This window comes from Harpia harpyja, chromosome 4 (assembly GCF_026419915.1).
Source record: "Harpia harpyja isolate bHarHar1 chromosome 4, bHarHar1 primary haplotype, whole genome shotgun sequence".
Classification (NCBI taxonomy): Eukaryota; Metazoa; Chordata; class Aves; order Accipitriformes; family Accipitridae; genus Harpia; species Harpia harpyja.
The window spans coordinates 75,844,748-75,862,200 of record NC_068943.1 but is presented as its reverse complement, the minus strand read 5'-3'; the positions used below and the strand labels follow the sequence as shown (position 1 = coordinate 75,862,200).

The 17,453-nt window shown below is 37.8% G+C and overlaps 1 protein-coding gene across 11 annotated transcripts in view; it reads right to left on the bottom strand.

Annotated features, from left to right (window-relative positions):
- MAP3K4 (mitogen-activated protein kinase kinase kinase 4) overlaps positions 1-17,453 on the bottom strand; it is a 78,377-nt gene that overhangs the window by 14,420 nt on the left and 46,504 nt on the right. For 8 of the 11 annotated variants that reach the window (XR_008234800.1, XM_052784846.1, XM_052784840.1 and 5 more), the window contains 8 exons: positions 17,021-17,182; positions 15,857-15,990; positions 12,748-12,826; positions 10,571-10,649; positions 8,261-8,357; positions 7,261-7,377; positions 2,878-2,978; positions 1,654-1,734 (listed from right to left, as the gene is read on the bottom strand). Coding sequence is in view for 10 of the 11 variants with exons in the window: in XM_052784846.1 (XP_052640806.1) it covers positions 1,654-1,734; positions 2,878-2,978; positions 7,261-7,377; positions 8,261-8,357; positions 10,571-10,649; positions 12,748-12,826; positions 15,857-15,990; positions 17,021-17,182 (850 nt within the window). In the remaining variant the exon portion in view is untranslated. The remainder of the gene's footprint in view (positions 1-1,653; positions 1,735-2,877; positions 2,979-7,260; positions 7,378-8,260; positions 8,358-10,570; positions 10,650-12,747; positions 12,827-15,856; positions 15,991-17,020; positions 17,183-17,453) is intronic. The other 3 variants (XM_052784841.1, XM_052784842.1, XM_052784844.1) reach the window with 3 other exon arrangements.

Below are 17,453 nucleotides of genomic sequence, written 5' to 3'. Positions count from 1 at the left end.
AAAGATTTAGAGGTATTAGATAACTCCAGCTTTCAAGTCTTATCACAAAACAGAATCCTACTGAGGCCAGAAGAAATCTCAGGGTGGCATTAATTTATCCCCTCCTTGTAAAGCACAAAAATTACACCTGTCACTGTTGACAGACAGTAGTCCAACCTGTTTCTAACAACCTCCAAAAGCTGGAGATACTGATACTCCCAAATGATACAATCTACTGCCCACCTATAATTAATACCACTTCATCTACACTAAATCTGCCTTGCTGTAGTTTTAAACCAAAATCTTTGTCTTATTCACAGTGGACAGTAAGACCAGTTCCCACTTGTCCTGATTTCAGCTGGGATAGAGTTAACTGTCTTTCTAGTAGCTGGTACAGTGCTATGTTTTGAGTTCAGTATGTGAAGAATGTTGATAACACTGATGTTTTCAGTTGTTGCTAAGTAGTGTTTAGACTAAAGTCAAGGATTTTTCAGCTTCTCATGCCCAGCCAGCGAGAAAGCTGGAGAGGCACAAGAAGTTGGCACAGGACACAGCCAGGGCACCTGACCCAAACTGGCCAGCAGGGTATTCCATACCATGTGATGTCACATCTAGTATAGGAACTGGGAAGGGGGGGGGAATCGCCGCTCAGGGACTGGCTGGGTGTCGGTCGGGGGGTGGTGAGCAATTGCACTGCGCATCATTTGTTCATTCCAATCCTTTCATTATTGCTGTTGTCATTTTATTAGTGTTATCATTATCATTATTAGTTTCTTCTTTTCTGTTCTATTAAACCGTTCTTATCTCAACCCACATGTTTTACTTCTTTTCCTGATTTTCTCCCCCATCCCACTGGGGGGGGGGCGGAGTGAGTGAGCGGCTGCGTGGTGCTTAGTTGCTGGCTGGGGTTAAACCACGACACCACTGTAGTAGTCTTCTACGAATTTTCAAGTTTTCCCTCATTCTTCTTTTCTAGTTCAAACAAACTCAATTCCTTCAGTGTTTATGTTCCAAACAGAAAATAAGCCTTCTAGATTTCAGAAAAAAATTTTGCTGTTTTTCCTGTGTTCTGAGCCACATGAGAGTCCAGATTTTATGTGACAGAAAACTTTTTCCTAATGCTTCATGAGGTTCCACCCTGCCAGAATGTATGCAAACAAGCTACATGTATCTATCTGTACAGTACAGGAGTCTCAGAAGTAATCAAGTTACTTTAAGTTTCATGAAATTAAGCAGCAGGATAGAGAGGAAGGGCCCCATAACAGCCTTGAATTTGGGAAACAGTGTAGGATTACGTGCTGTTAGACACCCAAAATAAGAAAATCCCACACTGGGGAGAGAGCTTCGGAAGTGAGGAAGTGCTTCCTAGTGTCATGCAATTCATAACTGGGCACTGAATAGGGTATAGTAATGAATGTACTCATTTTGTAGAACGCTGCTAGTATCTTTCAGAAACTGAAAAGATTTAACTTTTATGAAGTTTAATTACTCCTACCTCAGAGTACACCTTGTGATTTTGTTAGCAGTATCTTCTATCTGCAATCAGGATTCTATTTTTTCCCCTTCCCGTGTACAAAGCTGTGAAAACCTCTTCACAATCAGCATTAAGAGTCAACCTTTTATTACAGCACTAGTTTAATAGATATTACATTATAGTGACTCCTAAACACCTACCTTTGGTCTGGTTGATTAAAGTTCTGAGCTCCCAACTGCGCCGGGATGAGCCACTTGAATCTCCTTTTGGATACGATGGTTCTAGAGAAATAATACTGTGAGCATAAAAGTGGCTTTATCTCATATTAAGGATTATGCCACTATATTCAGCAGAAACTGAGATCTTACCTATCAGGACTAATACGTCCTATAAGTATATGAGGCAACCATATAGCAGTGGATGCTCTTGAATTAAAAAATGACTTATCTTTAGAAAACAAATTATGAAAGCTATTCTGAAATAGGATTTAATTTATACGGGAACAGAGATTTCCTTCCACAATTGAGGAAAGCACTTCGAGTCAGGGCACTCAGAATCAAATATGTAAGAAATCTGTAGGAAAACAATCTTCTAAGGTTCCTTAGAAAAAGGCCTGTATTCATTCCAACCTAAGCCTGTTTCCCATTCATACAGATACATAAAAAAGGGCATAAGCACAAGGTAGACAATATTTTCAACATCTGCTTAAAAAAGCCCAAACCAAAACCATCCCACACACTCCTTAGTATAAATTTTTAAGGCATTTCTTTCTTTGAAATCGACTTCATTTTGCAGGATGACCACAGTATCAACTCTAATTCACTTGGTATTTTGTACTTCATTTTAATTTGCACAGAACACACTATCTTAACAATCAATGTTTCAAGGTATTTATTGTAATAAATACCACATAAACAGGGGCTGGGGAAACCTGAAGGAGGAGCCCTGATCAGGGCATCAAGTCACATACCCTATCCCTTCTTCCAGGATTCAAATAACAGCAAGTATTTTTAAGATGAATACTGCACTGGTAGTTAAAAAACAGGATAGAAAACTCTTTACTGTCCTGATGGGTCCAGTTAATATCTCACCAACAGCATTTAGAAATTTACTATTGAATAGGGTATGTAATTCAGCAATCATGTCACTCGTTTCATTTATAACACTGTAACTTAGTAAGACACCAGGAAATTCCTTCAAGTACAATTCAGAAACAGTATGAAAGGCAAGAGAATAGTGGGTACGTCTGAAAATAGAAGAACTTTCTCTGACGATATAAGCCTAAAACTTAAAAATCTAAGATTTTTGAATGGGAAAAGGTGAAAAAAATTTTGGAAAGGGTAAGAACTGGGAACAGAGAGATATATGTTAATGACATAAATCATCTGCACATCCAGGTCACAATCTGTTACTGTGACAATCACCTTCTCGCTCTTCAGTGGGACTGGAGTGACGACTAAGGGATCTGAACTGCAACTCAGCTGCTATTGAAGCCAATCGATCATTTTCAGGGACACTGGAACCCCTGTTAAAAAGAGCCATTGTACTAATTAACTTAGCATTGCACTAGATAACTACTAGTGACAATTTAACTGCAGTTTTAAAGAGAAAGAACCTCTGAAGCATGGGACATGAACCATGAAAGTAACATGAAAGAAAAACTGACGCCAAGAGGTAAACTGAAAATCCTTTCTGTGGTATTTTTCCCCCAATTGAAGACTTTTTACATAATTTTAGTTATGTCACTCTATGAAAAAACCCTAAGCTTCAAAAGCATAAACTACTTGAAACTTTTACTTGCCCATAACAGAATCCAATTTAATGACTTGTAGCATACTACTAAGGCAGCTGCTGCAGGATGCAGCTGGTGCCAGGTTTGGATATACAATCATAAGTGATTCAGCTGGGTGATAATGTGAGCCACATTATCAGATGGAGGGTGGTAACTGAATTCATATGCTCCTAGTTTGCTGCAAATACAGTCATAGTCCATTAAGTCAACACTAGTGGGAAGAGCCACAAGCCAGCTGACAGGAAGGACAGTGTTAAATGACAGCAGCTTGACTGCTTGGAGGCCCTCTACCAGACACCACAGCGTAGAGTTAAATACCTCAGATTAAGACCCAGATGAATAAGCACGCTGAACAGAAAGGGGAACAATACTGACAGAAATGAGTCTTAAATCCTTAAATCTTCAGGCACCTTTCCCCAGCCCAAGACTTTGATCAATCCACCCATATTTTAGAGCCATAAATTCCTCATGGCAGTCTTTCTACAATAACTCCCTTTTGGACAAGGCTCCCTTTCAATTTTTAAAGCATGGTGGGGAAAAGCTGTGACTGATGCCTCCTTTGACATAATGCTTTAGGGGTATGAGCTAAACATTACTGGAAAGCAGGGAACATTGTCAAATCCTTCACTGAAAGCTAACAACTACAGAAATATGAACTATACCTGGCATCACAAAGTACACACACCTATGAGAGGACTTCCCTACAGCCCTAAAGTTGCTTCTGAATTGTATCCAATTATTACCTAATACTAGTATTAAAAAAAAAAAAAAACACAACCAAACCAGAAGAAAAAAAAAAAAGAAAAGACACAATCTTCACAATCTTAAGAACAGAAGCCAAAACCCAAGACACCGTATTCCCATTGCAAACATTCTCAGTACGATCTTTGCTTTGGAATCCCTACTACTGCCAACTAGATCTTTTTAAGTTTGAGAAGGAACTGAAACTGAACTAGTGAAAATCCTCAGTACTCTTCAGGAAGTTGAGATTTTAATCAGCAAGAAGGCTGAGGTTATTCTCAGCACACACAGAGCAACAATTCTAGATGCACAAAGAGCTTAAAAACAAGCAAAGCTAAACTACCTCTAAAATGAGGCAGTAGCTGAACAGAGGGCCTTAAATATCATAGCTTTGAATGCAGGTGTCTAAAATCCATTTCAGGCATGTCTTAGACACACAGATCTTTTATTGTTTGTGTCCAGAAAGACTGTGTGCATGTTATTAGGCAAAGAAAAACAGCAAAAGAGAAGACGACTTGCTAAATTTCTACTCCAGTCCTGGGTAAATATAAAATGATGAATAATAATTCCAGCTAGCTCAGAAATTAAACACTTATAAAGGTCATTAGTATGAACATAGTGTAAATGTATAACCATCAGAAAGCTCAATGTAAACAACCAGGCACTGCTGCTTTGGATTTTACTTTCAAGTTATATTAAAATGATTTTTTTTTTTTTTCCCCCAAAGAAAAACTTCAATAGAACTATGGTGGCATTTGTGCACTACGCACTGCCTAGTACAATTAATTTATCAAGTTCCTACATTAAATTTTTTACAGATATTTAATGCCTACAATCATGCCATAAATGTCTAAAGAGTTTCTGGAAAGTGTACAAAGTTTCTGTTTCTGTGCTATTCCAGCAGCTGGACCCCACGCTTCTTGCATACAAAACCACAAAACACTTTCTTGATCCAACAGATTCCATTTCTCTTTTGGAGCACAAATAAATGACATCCATAATTAAGACTGCAATGTGTTAAAGTTTGCAAGTTTCTTTTAACTATATTTAAACCAGAACTTCACTAAAAATATATTACATTCTAATATTTTGCCTTCCTCAATAAACAAAACCCCTAAAAAACCCCAACAGCCTCCAAAAATCTGTCTCTGCTTTAATAATTTTTTTCTTGAAATTCTTCCTAGGTAATACAGGGGGTTAAACGATGCTACTTAAAAATCCAGGCAGTGCAGAAAAAAAAAAAAAAATCATGGGGTATTTTATTAACAACCATCAGAAAAGTAAAAACTGAGAGCTCTAAAAAAAATACAAGTCTTTGAAAAACAGGCCTTGGGAATTTGACTAAAATGCTGCATTCACATCAACTTTCATGTTACAATCCATGAAAGTATTATGTGTTTGACTGCAACTAAGAAGTAGAATTCTCATTTTTCTTCCTAATGACTATCTTCTTGAACTAGAAGAAACCGTCAAAATGCCAACCTTCACACTTTGACCAATATTTGTGTATGACATACATGCAGAAAACCTTAAAAGAATATAGCACTGTATTCAAGTCTGTCAAATTATAAATCTGACAGTTGCGTTGAGTGGTATAAATCACAACAAAGCCTACAAGTATTAAAAACTAGCCTTCCATCTCACTCTCAAAAAATTAACTAACTTCAAAGATATGCCTTGGCTCAAAGTGCTGTACATATTCTAGAAAAAATCCCCTTCATATGTTGTGTAAAGACTAATTATCAAATAAACAAGTTCTGCATTTTCAAAATCATAAATACTAATTAACCATCACCCTGTCAGCTTATAAAGCTGCCAGAACCTCTCAGTGAAAATTCTCTAGAATGTTACTTAGTTGAAAAAGGCTTTTCAAGTGCATACTGCTGCAGACTACTGCCTACTCTGTCTTTTTCAACAGGAGGCTTAAAACAGAAGCATGAAGGATATATAATAAATACACGTAGTTTGAATGACAAAAATTCAGGATGTATTTTCAACCAAAAAAAAAACGGCCCAGACTCACAAGCTGTACATCTAGAGGCTACTGTAGGGTGCAAGTCACATCTTATCATAAAAATAAACTGAAAAGAATTGCAGGAAAGATTTTATATAAAAAGTGGCAACTTAATTCCCTCTTAACGCATGCTTCTGCTGCGCATCTGGTAACAAATCTACAAACCATGATGGTTTGCTGGCTAACAACTGAAAATTATTTATTAAAAAATAAATGATTCATAATCAAGTCATATCTAAGTTTACTTTGGTCACCATCAATCTGTTGTTCCTTCACTACCTGTTCTTTCTTTTCTCTACAGCTGTGTGATACAGTCAGATCATATGAATGATACAGTCCATTCGTAAGAATCTCTTGTACAAGACAGCTTTTGGTACTCTGCAGTAGAAATGAGAATCCAAAAAGCTATTTATAAACCCTAAGATAATATCACTGTGTGAATAGTAGGATTTTTACAGTTAAGAGTGTGGGCGGGGGGGGGGCGGGGGTAAGTTTAGAGAACCTGGGAGACATGTCAGTGGTCTGACTGTAGTATGGGAAGAAAGAACCCAACAGTCAGAAATACAACAGCCAAGTCGGAGGCCAAAAAGCAAGAAAGATACTAACATAGGTCTGCCAAAAAATTCACTTGTGACCTCAGCAAACAGATGATACAGGTATGGTTTCTGTTACACATCCTGATACAGGAATACAGGAATGGTTTCTTTCATATTAAGTTTATTCTGCACAACCCTAAGAAGCCAAAGATGTAGCAAGAAATAAAAAAAACCCTCCTGAAGTCTTATGTGTTTAATTTTGTGTTTGCCACTATATAGTATTTCAAAATATATATGGCAGACAATAACAATACCAAAACTGTTAGCTAACATAAAAAAAAATTTAAATCCTCGGGCTTGTTTGCATGTTACAGTCATCTTCGTGCAAAGTGTTAGTTATCAATACTAACTGTTTAGTAAAGTTATATCAATGAACTGACTAGTATATGTTAATTTCATGGACATTTTTATTGAGCAAATTTGTAATCTACGTCAGAACTGCATGCTTTAACTACCATACTGTTCAGACCTTTTAAATCTGAAAGCGGTCTTAATCATCTAAGACCTAAGATTTTGCTCAAGTCAAACATGAATGACAGAGCCAGTGGAAGACACGATGGGACGGAAAAGCACGGTGCAAATGATCTACTAGGATACAAGTACGCGGAAACAGTTATATGGGTGATGTAAGTAGAATGAGGCTGCTACATCAGAGTGGAGCTACCTGGTATCATTTGCACTGCTGACAGGTTTGGGTTGAGCTGAGTCGCTACCGACGGGAGCGGGGCGACTGACAGCAACGCTGCAATGGTTCCGTGCATCACAAGGGACACTCCGTGTGCTGTGGCAAGAAAAAAAACTTAGGAAACAATTTTTAAAAAGTATGGATTTAAAAGTTTATTTTAAAAATAAAATTTTGCGGTGTGCATAATGAGGCCTGATTTTAAAAGTTTTTCAAGTATATAAAGAGTTTTACGTGGAATAATTCTGTGTCTCAGAAGCTTCACGGCTGTCAATACGTACAATAATAATCTTCAAAATAAAAATCTCCAAAACTTTAGAGTAGTACTAGTTTCTGCCAACAGCTAAGCAACTTCAAAAAAAAAAAATTCAAGTATAAAGTTTGACACTGTGCTGATCTTCTTGAAAAATAAGGCCCTCTGTGTAAAAATACGCATGGCAAAGTTCATTTTGAATTTTTTAAAAACTATTTTAGCATTAATTCTCATGTCAACTCTTTCAAAGGGAAGCAAAACCATCCATCCTTTTAAGCCTCTTCACAGCAGGTTGGTAATGATGCAGAAATGCCACCATATTCCAGAATGCTACATTTTTAAGTTTTATCTATGCTAAACTACAAAAAGCACTGTCACGGGCATGTAAGCAGACATTCAAAGTGGGGAAGGAAATAAAAGTCTTGTTAATGAGCAGTTTTCACTGCATTAAAGCTTGTTACAGTGAAACATTGTTTTCAGGAAAGACAAAGGGGGTAAGAATGACTTCAAAGTGAGAAAGCATGCACCAATAAAAACTGTAAAATAAAGGGGGGGTGAAAAAGAAACCATAGTCCTTAAAAGCACGTCAATAAAATTCAGATCACTAACATGCTAATTTTTGCTACCTGCTTTGCCCTCAACAGGAAAGAAAAGGTGTTCCGCTCACTGACAGTCAGCATAGCCAAGAGAGGATAAACCAATTTAGAACTCTGTACTAATGCTAAATACCTGAAGCCTTCAGGTGTGGGGATGATAAGATGAGGATTTGGTGGATCACTATGGCACCGAGGTACTTTTACAGGACGGGGACTGTTTCGATGAATAGCTGCAAACATAAAAAGGTAGCACGTTTACTCAGACATGAGAAAAACTCTGTTAGAGCCATTTCAAGACACAAAATTAAAACAAATTCCTATTTTACAGTGTTAAGTGTGAACTGGCACATATTTTCTTATCCTTTAAGAAAAATCAAAATTATTCCAATTTTAAATAAATCAATTGTATGTATTAATATTATTCATATTATTTTATCATGGAACTCATCTGTAAAATCATGAAAATTCTCCAGAGAATTAAAAACTAGCAATTAGAAGATGCGTACTTACTTCACTAAAACTACATCTTCATTATTTCAACTTCACAGATTAAAGATGATTTGTTATCTTATTGCAAAATAACAAACCAAATAATAATTAAAAAGCAAACAGCGTTATCATGTTCCTTTTGCATCACAATTAGTTTTCTCAGACAATAACAGAAAACAAAATGAGCTGGGGAAAAAACTCACATATGACAGTTTTACCCATACTAATGCCCCCCATGACAGTCTGCCCTTAGAAGTGGTACAAAGGGACAGGGTCAAACCTAAAAGAGCCATCCATCATTGTCCTCGTGCCTAGTTCATTCAGTGCCCATATGAGTAGTCTGAAGCATCTTCCTTTTCCCTCAATCCCTCCTTAATTAGCCAGAAAAATATTGTGGCAGTCACATCACAAGATTGCCCATCAAAACATGAGTTCGTACTTTCTGCCAGGCTAGGTTATTCAGTGAGCTGAGTTTCTGCCTTCTTTGCACGACCAGGGCAAGTAAAAGATGCCAGGGCTAGGTGTTAATTGTCCTGTTATAATTCACGAGGACACAAGCAGAAGACCCAGAAGGCAGAACCTAACCCACTTGAGTGGACATAGGCTGTTTCACAAAGCAAAAAGACAGGATAAAACACCAGGAGACCCCCAGCTATGTGCCTACAGGCAGCAGCATGAACACAACTGGATCCTCAGCTTCAGGAAGAGAGGTAAAGATCACAGTGGGTTTAAGTCCTTCAACATGGTATGCAAATGGAACTAGGAATTCTTATTTTTCTCCTGATCATGAGATAGAAAGGGCAATATCTGCAGCCAAGATACAGTTTTTGTTTAGTTACGTTTATTTCACATGTATTAAAGTTTCAGCCTGCTGTTCAAATCTGCACCATCCACCTGTGCCACCCACTCCCCATGCCTCTGAGCCAAAAGCTGTCAAGCAATTTAGTTTGTGTGATTTGCTGTGTCTGCAATAGCATTTATAAGAGCTTCAGTACTTTGGGTTCATCATGCTACTGATTTACCTAAAATGGGCCCTCCTCTGAACAACAGTGCCAAAAGCAAATGTACAGGTTTTACATCACGGTACAGAATTTGGCTAAAATTTATTTTAGACTATGCTTCTTTCCAAAGGATCGGATTGTCTTTCATTGTGAAAGGTTTCTCAGCTATAAGAGTTTCTCATCAAAATTATATCAAAATTGAAACTTCCCTGAAATACTGAAAAACCTCTCTCTTGCCTGAGTCAAATTATCCTCCCTTCATGTCGTCTGCCATCAACCCTGTCCAGGAAGCGGACATCAGGAGAAAGAAAAGACGACGACATGGTATTCTGAAAGTTAAACCAGTCAATGGACTTGGGAGGAGGAAGAGAGAAACAGTGCTGAGAAAGAGATATGTAAAAGGAAAACAGAGCTGAGGCAACATCATTTTCTCAAGAAAAACAATGAAATATGGTGATTTCACTCTAAGGCCAAAGATATTTTTTACACTATGACAAATTTTGCGATATTGGAGAACTATTTCCCACAGCTCTATCGTCAAGCCCCCAGGTATAACTCCTCTGTACCTCAATAATCTAAAGTCCGTCAGAAGTGTAAATATCTGCAGTGCCACAATGAAATTTTGGGAGAGGGACCTGTAACTGCCTCCTTAAAGTTATAATCACTTCTTTACCCAACCTTTAAAAATCACAATCCTTTTCCAGAAGATCTGCAAGACTTCATCGGAATTCAAGCACAAAATCCGAGGAAAGCATCTGTAGAGCTTTTAAGTTTCTTGAGTAAAGCCACCATGTATTTACACTTTCTCAGGCAATAATGATTACATCAACAATCACAAAAAGCTTAAAAATACTTTTATTGGTATTTCTAGCATTTTAAAATTACTTTACAATCAGAATTCTGTAACAATAGCAGCAAAGCTCCACAACAAATGCCAGTAACTTCTGCCTTACCAAGGTACAAACCTGTAACAGGACTGTGAGGTTTTCCAATAACATGGCCAATGCACTCATTCATCAGAGCTTGTAAACTCTAGAAAAGACAAACAGAAAAAGTTGTGATGTTTTATGTTAAAAGAGAGTTGATAGTCATATGGTAAAGCTCACAGTAATAAAATGACACTGGTTAAATATGTAATCTGTCAAGTAAGCACCCCTACATTCTACCAATTATATTAAACTTTTGGACCCACGTTAGGGTTTTGACTTTGTTGATTTTTTTTTTAAGCTAGGAAGTCTTAGTCTTGTCTTGCCTTTTGACCTTGTCAAAATTACGTAACTGTAGGAACTGAACAATGATATATCAAATAAACCATTTCATAATATAAAGCTAGTGGAACTTGAAAATATCCATTGTTAATGAAATTAAAAATCAAGCTTGCTGGAAAAAGCTGAAACAACCTCCTCTGCCCTCCCTCTCCCCACCCCAAGAAGAAACACCCCAAAAAACTTGGTGAATATGATGGCCTGAATCACAAGACAAAAGCCTGTAAACCAACAAATATGAAGCACTGCATATTAGAAGAAATCCACTTCCCTTATCTACCCTTGAAGTTAGCAAAACTTTCATGAAAGGGTGTTTAATAGTTACACCACTGAACTGGGGCTCAGGCAATCCGAGTTTAATTACTACGTGTACTATTCACTGTGTATGTAACCTCAGACAAGTTATTAAATCTTCCTCTAGTTCAATTTACTTGTCAGAACATCAGGTATAAAACATGTCTTCACAATAAAGAATTGAAATCATGTTCTTTGGTATAGCTGCTATGAAGGCTGCTTCTATATACCAGTCATTCAGATTAGCCAAAATTTCTTCCAGAAATTCAAAGACTTAGTGAAGACCAGGAACTTGAAGCTAAACTGAGAAAAAAAGGATTATTAAATTCAAGGGGGGGGGGGGTGGCGGGGGCAAAGTATGTGTTTAGCCTGGGATTGGCATATTTTACCAACCCAGATTGAGCTAGAATCTCAGCTTTAAAACTAGAGCCTTAAATCTAGACCACCATTCTTCTATGACATCGGGTATTATCTAAGTAAGATATTAGGACTGACATAGGCATTTCTAGGCAAAATGCTGTGGGCTCGTGACCTGTGTTATATAGGAGTCAGATTAATCAAAGTGACTTCAAGTGATGCTCTCCAAAACTGAAATCCAGTTTAAGAAAGGAGAAGTTCAGAAATGCAGTTAAGGTTTTGGGATCCCCCCTTTCTCTCCCACTTGTTCAAAGTCTGTTTTAGAAACTGCGTCAAAGCAAATAAATTAAGTTGAGGAACTACTTCCTAAAGCTAAAAGTATCAGTGTATTTCAAATACAAGCTTAACTCTCTCATTTAGGCAGACAACCCTTTCCCAGCAACACACACGTGGGACTAAAACATAACTTATTTCAGAGCTCTTGATAAAAATATATGTGAAAAACACTAAACTATATCATTTCTGTATTACAGAAGATTAATGTGGTTGGTATTTCATAATCCATCTTGAAATTAACAAAAATCAGAGGTGCTGACACTCACATTCTGCTATTTTATAGCAACTGTGCTTTCACTTCTCTGTAGTACTGTACCAAGATCAGAGAAATTCTCAGAATTTTATTTCCACAGGAAAAGGAGGAAGGCAGAGCACACAAAAAAGCCAGTTTTAGTCTACTTTTTTTTCCCACAGTAAAAACACAAGAAAGATGCTTTAAAGTCTGCTTCACATTGGCACAATTTGAGGAAATACCTTTAAACAATTGTGATTTTGTATTCATACCCATAAATGAACTCTAAGCGCTAACTAAGCCTCAGAAGCTTATATTCAGAAATTTATTATGACAACTATAAATTGTAACTCTGTAGAAAAGTTGCTGTCAACTTTCCCAAGAGCAAAGGGAGATAGCCTCCCAAGACAGTACCAGCAACTTGTCAGCAATTTGAAAACATTAACGCCAATGGTCACAAACTTACTCTATTCAGAATCTTACAAACTGAAGAGATATCAACATCAATAGTTATATACAACAGCAATTGTTTCAGAACAGCATCTGTATTCAGACATCGTTTTATAAAAAACATCCCTGAAAACATATGTTGATAGCTTCACAAGCATTTAGAAATAAACAACAAGCAGAATAACTTATTCCATACCAAGAAGTCATCTTCTGGGAGAGCGGAAATAAATGCTGGCTCAATGGCTTGAAGAAAATCAAAACCTTGAGTTGCCCACCTATCTCAAAGAAAAAGAAAAGCCAGAAAATGAATTGCTCTTCGGCTAAAGCCATCGCAAGAGCTTCAACAACATCCAAGAACAGTAAATGGCAGTTAATTATTTTTCCTCTGGAAAATATGATAAAATCTTTCTAAGAAAATAGATTAATATATAAGAGGTAAAATATTTAGCTTGTATTAGTATTTGCCCACTTATATTCAGATAAAGTCTGATTATAGCAAGGACACTGCCAAATAAAGTGAGCAGGTCATGCTATATACCTCAACCCATATATGTGCTATCTTCAGGAACAGTATCATCTCATCAATTCTTACTACATTTCAGAGCAACAAGCCAAACCACTATGTTCCCTGCCTAAATTCTCCCTTCTGAAACAAGATGAAAAGAGTACTAATGATTTCCTGTCTATCTGATCAGCAGTAACTGGGCATCAGTGGTTTCAGTGCCTAGATCAGTAAAGTAAAACAAATAAGTAGCTTGGCTAAAGCAAGTTGTGTCTTCAGCCACCTGCTCTCCCTCCACTGCCTCCTCTTAGACCTACTGGAATTAGCAGCTGCAACCTACAAAATGCAAGTAGAATCACAGGATATCCTGACTTGGAAGAGCCCCATGAGAATCATCATGTCCAACTCCTGCCTCCACACAGGGCAACATAAAAGTTAAAGCGAGTATCTAAGAGCATTGTCCAAATGCTTCTTGAACACTGACAGGCCTGGCTGGGGCCACGACCACTTCCCTGGGGAGCTTGTTCCAGCACTTGACCACGTTCTCAGTGAAGAACTTTTTCCTAATATCCAACCTGAACTTCCCCTCACACAGCTTTAAGCTGGTCCCTCACATCCTATCACCGGACACTGCAGAGAAGAGATCAGCGCCTCCCTCTCCGCTTCCCCTCATGAGGAAGTTGTAGACAGCAATGAGGTCACCCCTCAGGCTCATCTTCTCTAAGCTGAGCAAACCTAGTATCCTCAACCACTCCTCATTAAGTCTTGCCCTCCAGTCCTTTCACCATCTTCGTTGTCCTTCTTTAGGCACACTGTAATATTTTTACCTCTTTCTTACACTGTGGAGCCCAAAACTGCACGGAGTACTCAAGACGAGGCTGTGCCAATGCCAAGTATGGTGGGACAATCACTTTTTTCAACTGGTTAGCTATACCGTGCCTAAGGCAACCCTGGATACGGTTGATCCTTTTCACCACCAGGGCACATTGTTGACTCATATAGAGCTTACCATCAACCAGAATCCCAAGATCCCCCTCTCCAGCAGATCCAATCTCTTGGCCCTGTTGTATATATACATCCAGGATTACACCTTCCCTGTTGCAAAATCTGGCATTTGTCCTTGTTAAATTTCATAAGGTTGGTGATTGCCCAGCACTTGTAATCTATCAAGTTCTCTCTGTAAGGCCTCTGTACCCTCTAGGGAATCAACGGCTCCTCCTAATTCAGCATCATTAGCAAACTTACTAAGTATGTACTCAACTCCTGTGTCCAGATCATTGATAAAAACATTGAAGAGAACCAGCCCTAAATTGAGCCCTGGAGAACACCCCAGTGACTGGCTGCCAGCCAGATGTTACCCCATTTACTCCAGCTCTTGGAGCCCAACCCTTCAGCCAATTGTTCACCCATCATATTGTGCACATGTCTAGCTGTATGCTGGACATTTTGTCCAGAAGGATGTTGTGAGAAACAGTATCAAAAGCTTTGCTAAAATAATAATTAAAAAAAAAAAAAAAAGCACACCACAAAAACCAACCACATCCACTGCCTTCTCTTCATCCACTAGGTGGGTAACCTTGTCATGAAAGGACAGTTAGTAAGGCACAGCTTGCCCTCCATGAACCCATGTTGACTTTGATGACTACACTGTCTCTGAAATGTTTTTCAATAACTCCGAGAATAATCTTCTCCATAATTTTACCAGGAACTGAAGTGAGACTGACAAGCCTATAATTACCAGGGTCTTCTTTCTTGCCCGTCTTGAAAATTGGAGTAACATTTGCTAGCTTCCAGTCAAGGGGGACCTCTCCAGATTCCCAAGACCATCGATAACTAACAGAGAAGTCTTGCAATAACATTGACCAACTTCTTCAGTACCTTGGAATGAATTCGATCAGGCCCCATATATTTGCATGCATCCCATTGCAGCAGCAAATCTTGTACAAGTTGAAAGTCAACCAGGAGCTTATCACTCCCCTAGTTGTGGTCCTCCAACCCTGGGCTCCAGGGGTCCTAGGGCCCATCATTTGTGTTAAAGACAGAGGCAAAGCAGGTATTAAATGTCTCTGCTTTATCTTTGTCAAACTGTTTACATCCTCAAAGTGATGTAACTTTAACTTTTTTCATTAGTGCCCAGCAGTAGAGTTTCATAGCATGGACTGTAAGCACAATTTGAGAGATGACTGTGCACAACACTACTGTCAAGAGACAGAAAGTACTTCGGACTACAACAAAAAACCTCCATAAATGCATCCATTACTGCAATCATAAAACTGAAGAAGTTTCAGCAGAGTCAAAACACTTCTTCCTCATCTGTGGGCCGTACTTTAGATGCTTTCAGAAAGGACTAATAGAACTTCTATAGCAGGCTAAAGCTTCCATACATACATTGTTTCCTCAACTGGCACAAAACAACACTGCTTTGTCTGTAGAATACCCAGAGAATGACTGTTGCATATTCTGCAATCTTTATTGACTCCTGATCACATAGCACTTTTGTTCCAACCTAATGACCCTTATCTGAAGTCTTTTAATTGTCTGGATCCAACAACCTCCACTCTTTCTTCCCATTTTCTGTCAGCTAACATGAAGCAAAGTGTTCCACAAAATCTTCTGTTAAGCAGCTGAAGTGTTCATTTGGCTTTATGCATTTACTATGCAAATTACTTTCAAAATTTAAGAGCCAGAAGCATCAATAGTTCAGAAAAACTACTTCTAAACAATAAAGCATTATTCACACTGTGAAAAGTCCTGCATGGTATTTAAACACAAACTACTGTAACAGTAACAAGTTGGCTGTTACCTGGGTCGAGTGCCGCGGCCACTCTCACATTTTGTTAGCACATAATTCATCCATTTTCTGGCAAAGCTGATATACTTGTCTCCAATTTTCTGCCTGAATTCTCCAGACATCAGACGAACAACTTCTTTATGGTACTGTAAGAAACTAAAGATTACTTTTCACATATTAACAACAAAAATACCATTTGCAATAGCCTCTGGAGTATTTGCAGGCTAACAAAACTTTACAGTATGGTAACAGTCACATCCTGTTCTTAGACAAAATGATTTTATGCAAACAGTCGCATATTTATAGAAAAAAAAAAACATGAAAAAGTATACAATACAAAATGTATTGTAGTGAGAGGCAGCACTTGAGCCATATTGCATTCCTGTGTGTATATGGGCATGTGCTGATGTTTAACAGCATACACGTCATTTAAGAAACATCCTACATAAATGCTCAGTTCTGCAATCAAAGATTGAACCACAAAGTAGTGTTTATTTTTAGTTATATTGCAGGTAACATTAGGGGATAAAGGAGTTCATATATGTACATTTAAAAAATTAAACAGAAATACCAGCTGTTTTTTAGAAGACTATCCTTAGAAGTATGTTAGGGTATGATACAATCCTAAAAAAATTTTACAAAGCTCACAGGAATCAAATAGTGAAACAGTATACCGAAAGCATCTGAACATGACATTTCCTCATCAGCACTTTAAGGCAGGCACTCAAAAGCTACATGCACCGCATCAAAGAACCACCACAAACTTGGAAAGAATGGCTCATATTACAGTATTATGCTATTCTAGGCTGAAAAAACTGTGAGAAGCCAAGTTTCACAATGACATTCAATATCAAAGGATATTTCTGATTTCATCTAAAATGCTGCCAAGTTGCAGAGCCTACAAGGCTATACCTGAAATCATCTAGTTCTTAAAGCTTTTTAGAGTTCCAGGCATTGGTAATTGGAGTCTGAATTTAATAGATCTATCTGTTCTTTTTCAATCATTTTCACATAACATTTCTGCAGCAACACATATTTTTATGATGTTCTGCTAGAATTCTTCATATTTCCACAGAGTTATAGTTACCTTATTTGCACCAATGCAAACCCAGAAATTTCAACTGGTTCTTACCAAAACTACAAGACAAACCTGCCATTAAGTTTTTGTTTCCTTACCTCAAACCCAAAATTATAACCCTGAATCATGGCTTCCCGATAGTATTGCTGCAAAGTGGCAGATTCAGATTCATCAACTTCAGCATCAAACTCAGATGTGAACATGTGATCAACTCTATCAATGGCACTGCTTATCTTATTGCATAGCTGTAATGCATCACTCTGAGTAACAACAACAAAAAGGGATGGGGGGGCATCAAATTATTATTTATAATCTACAGTTGACAAGACTAAGGCAAACATGAATCTAACAATTACATTATTTTAAATGGAAATGTACTTTAATGCCATCACAATTCATTCAGTCTTGGAAAACCACTTTCCAGCAGTTTCTTCTAATTAACTGAAGTATCATAATGAAGTTTTTTTGCTTGAGTAAGATTAACTTTAAAAACAAAGACAGCGAAGGGAGGAAACAAACAAACAAACAAAA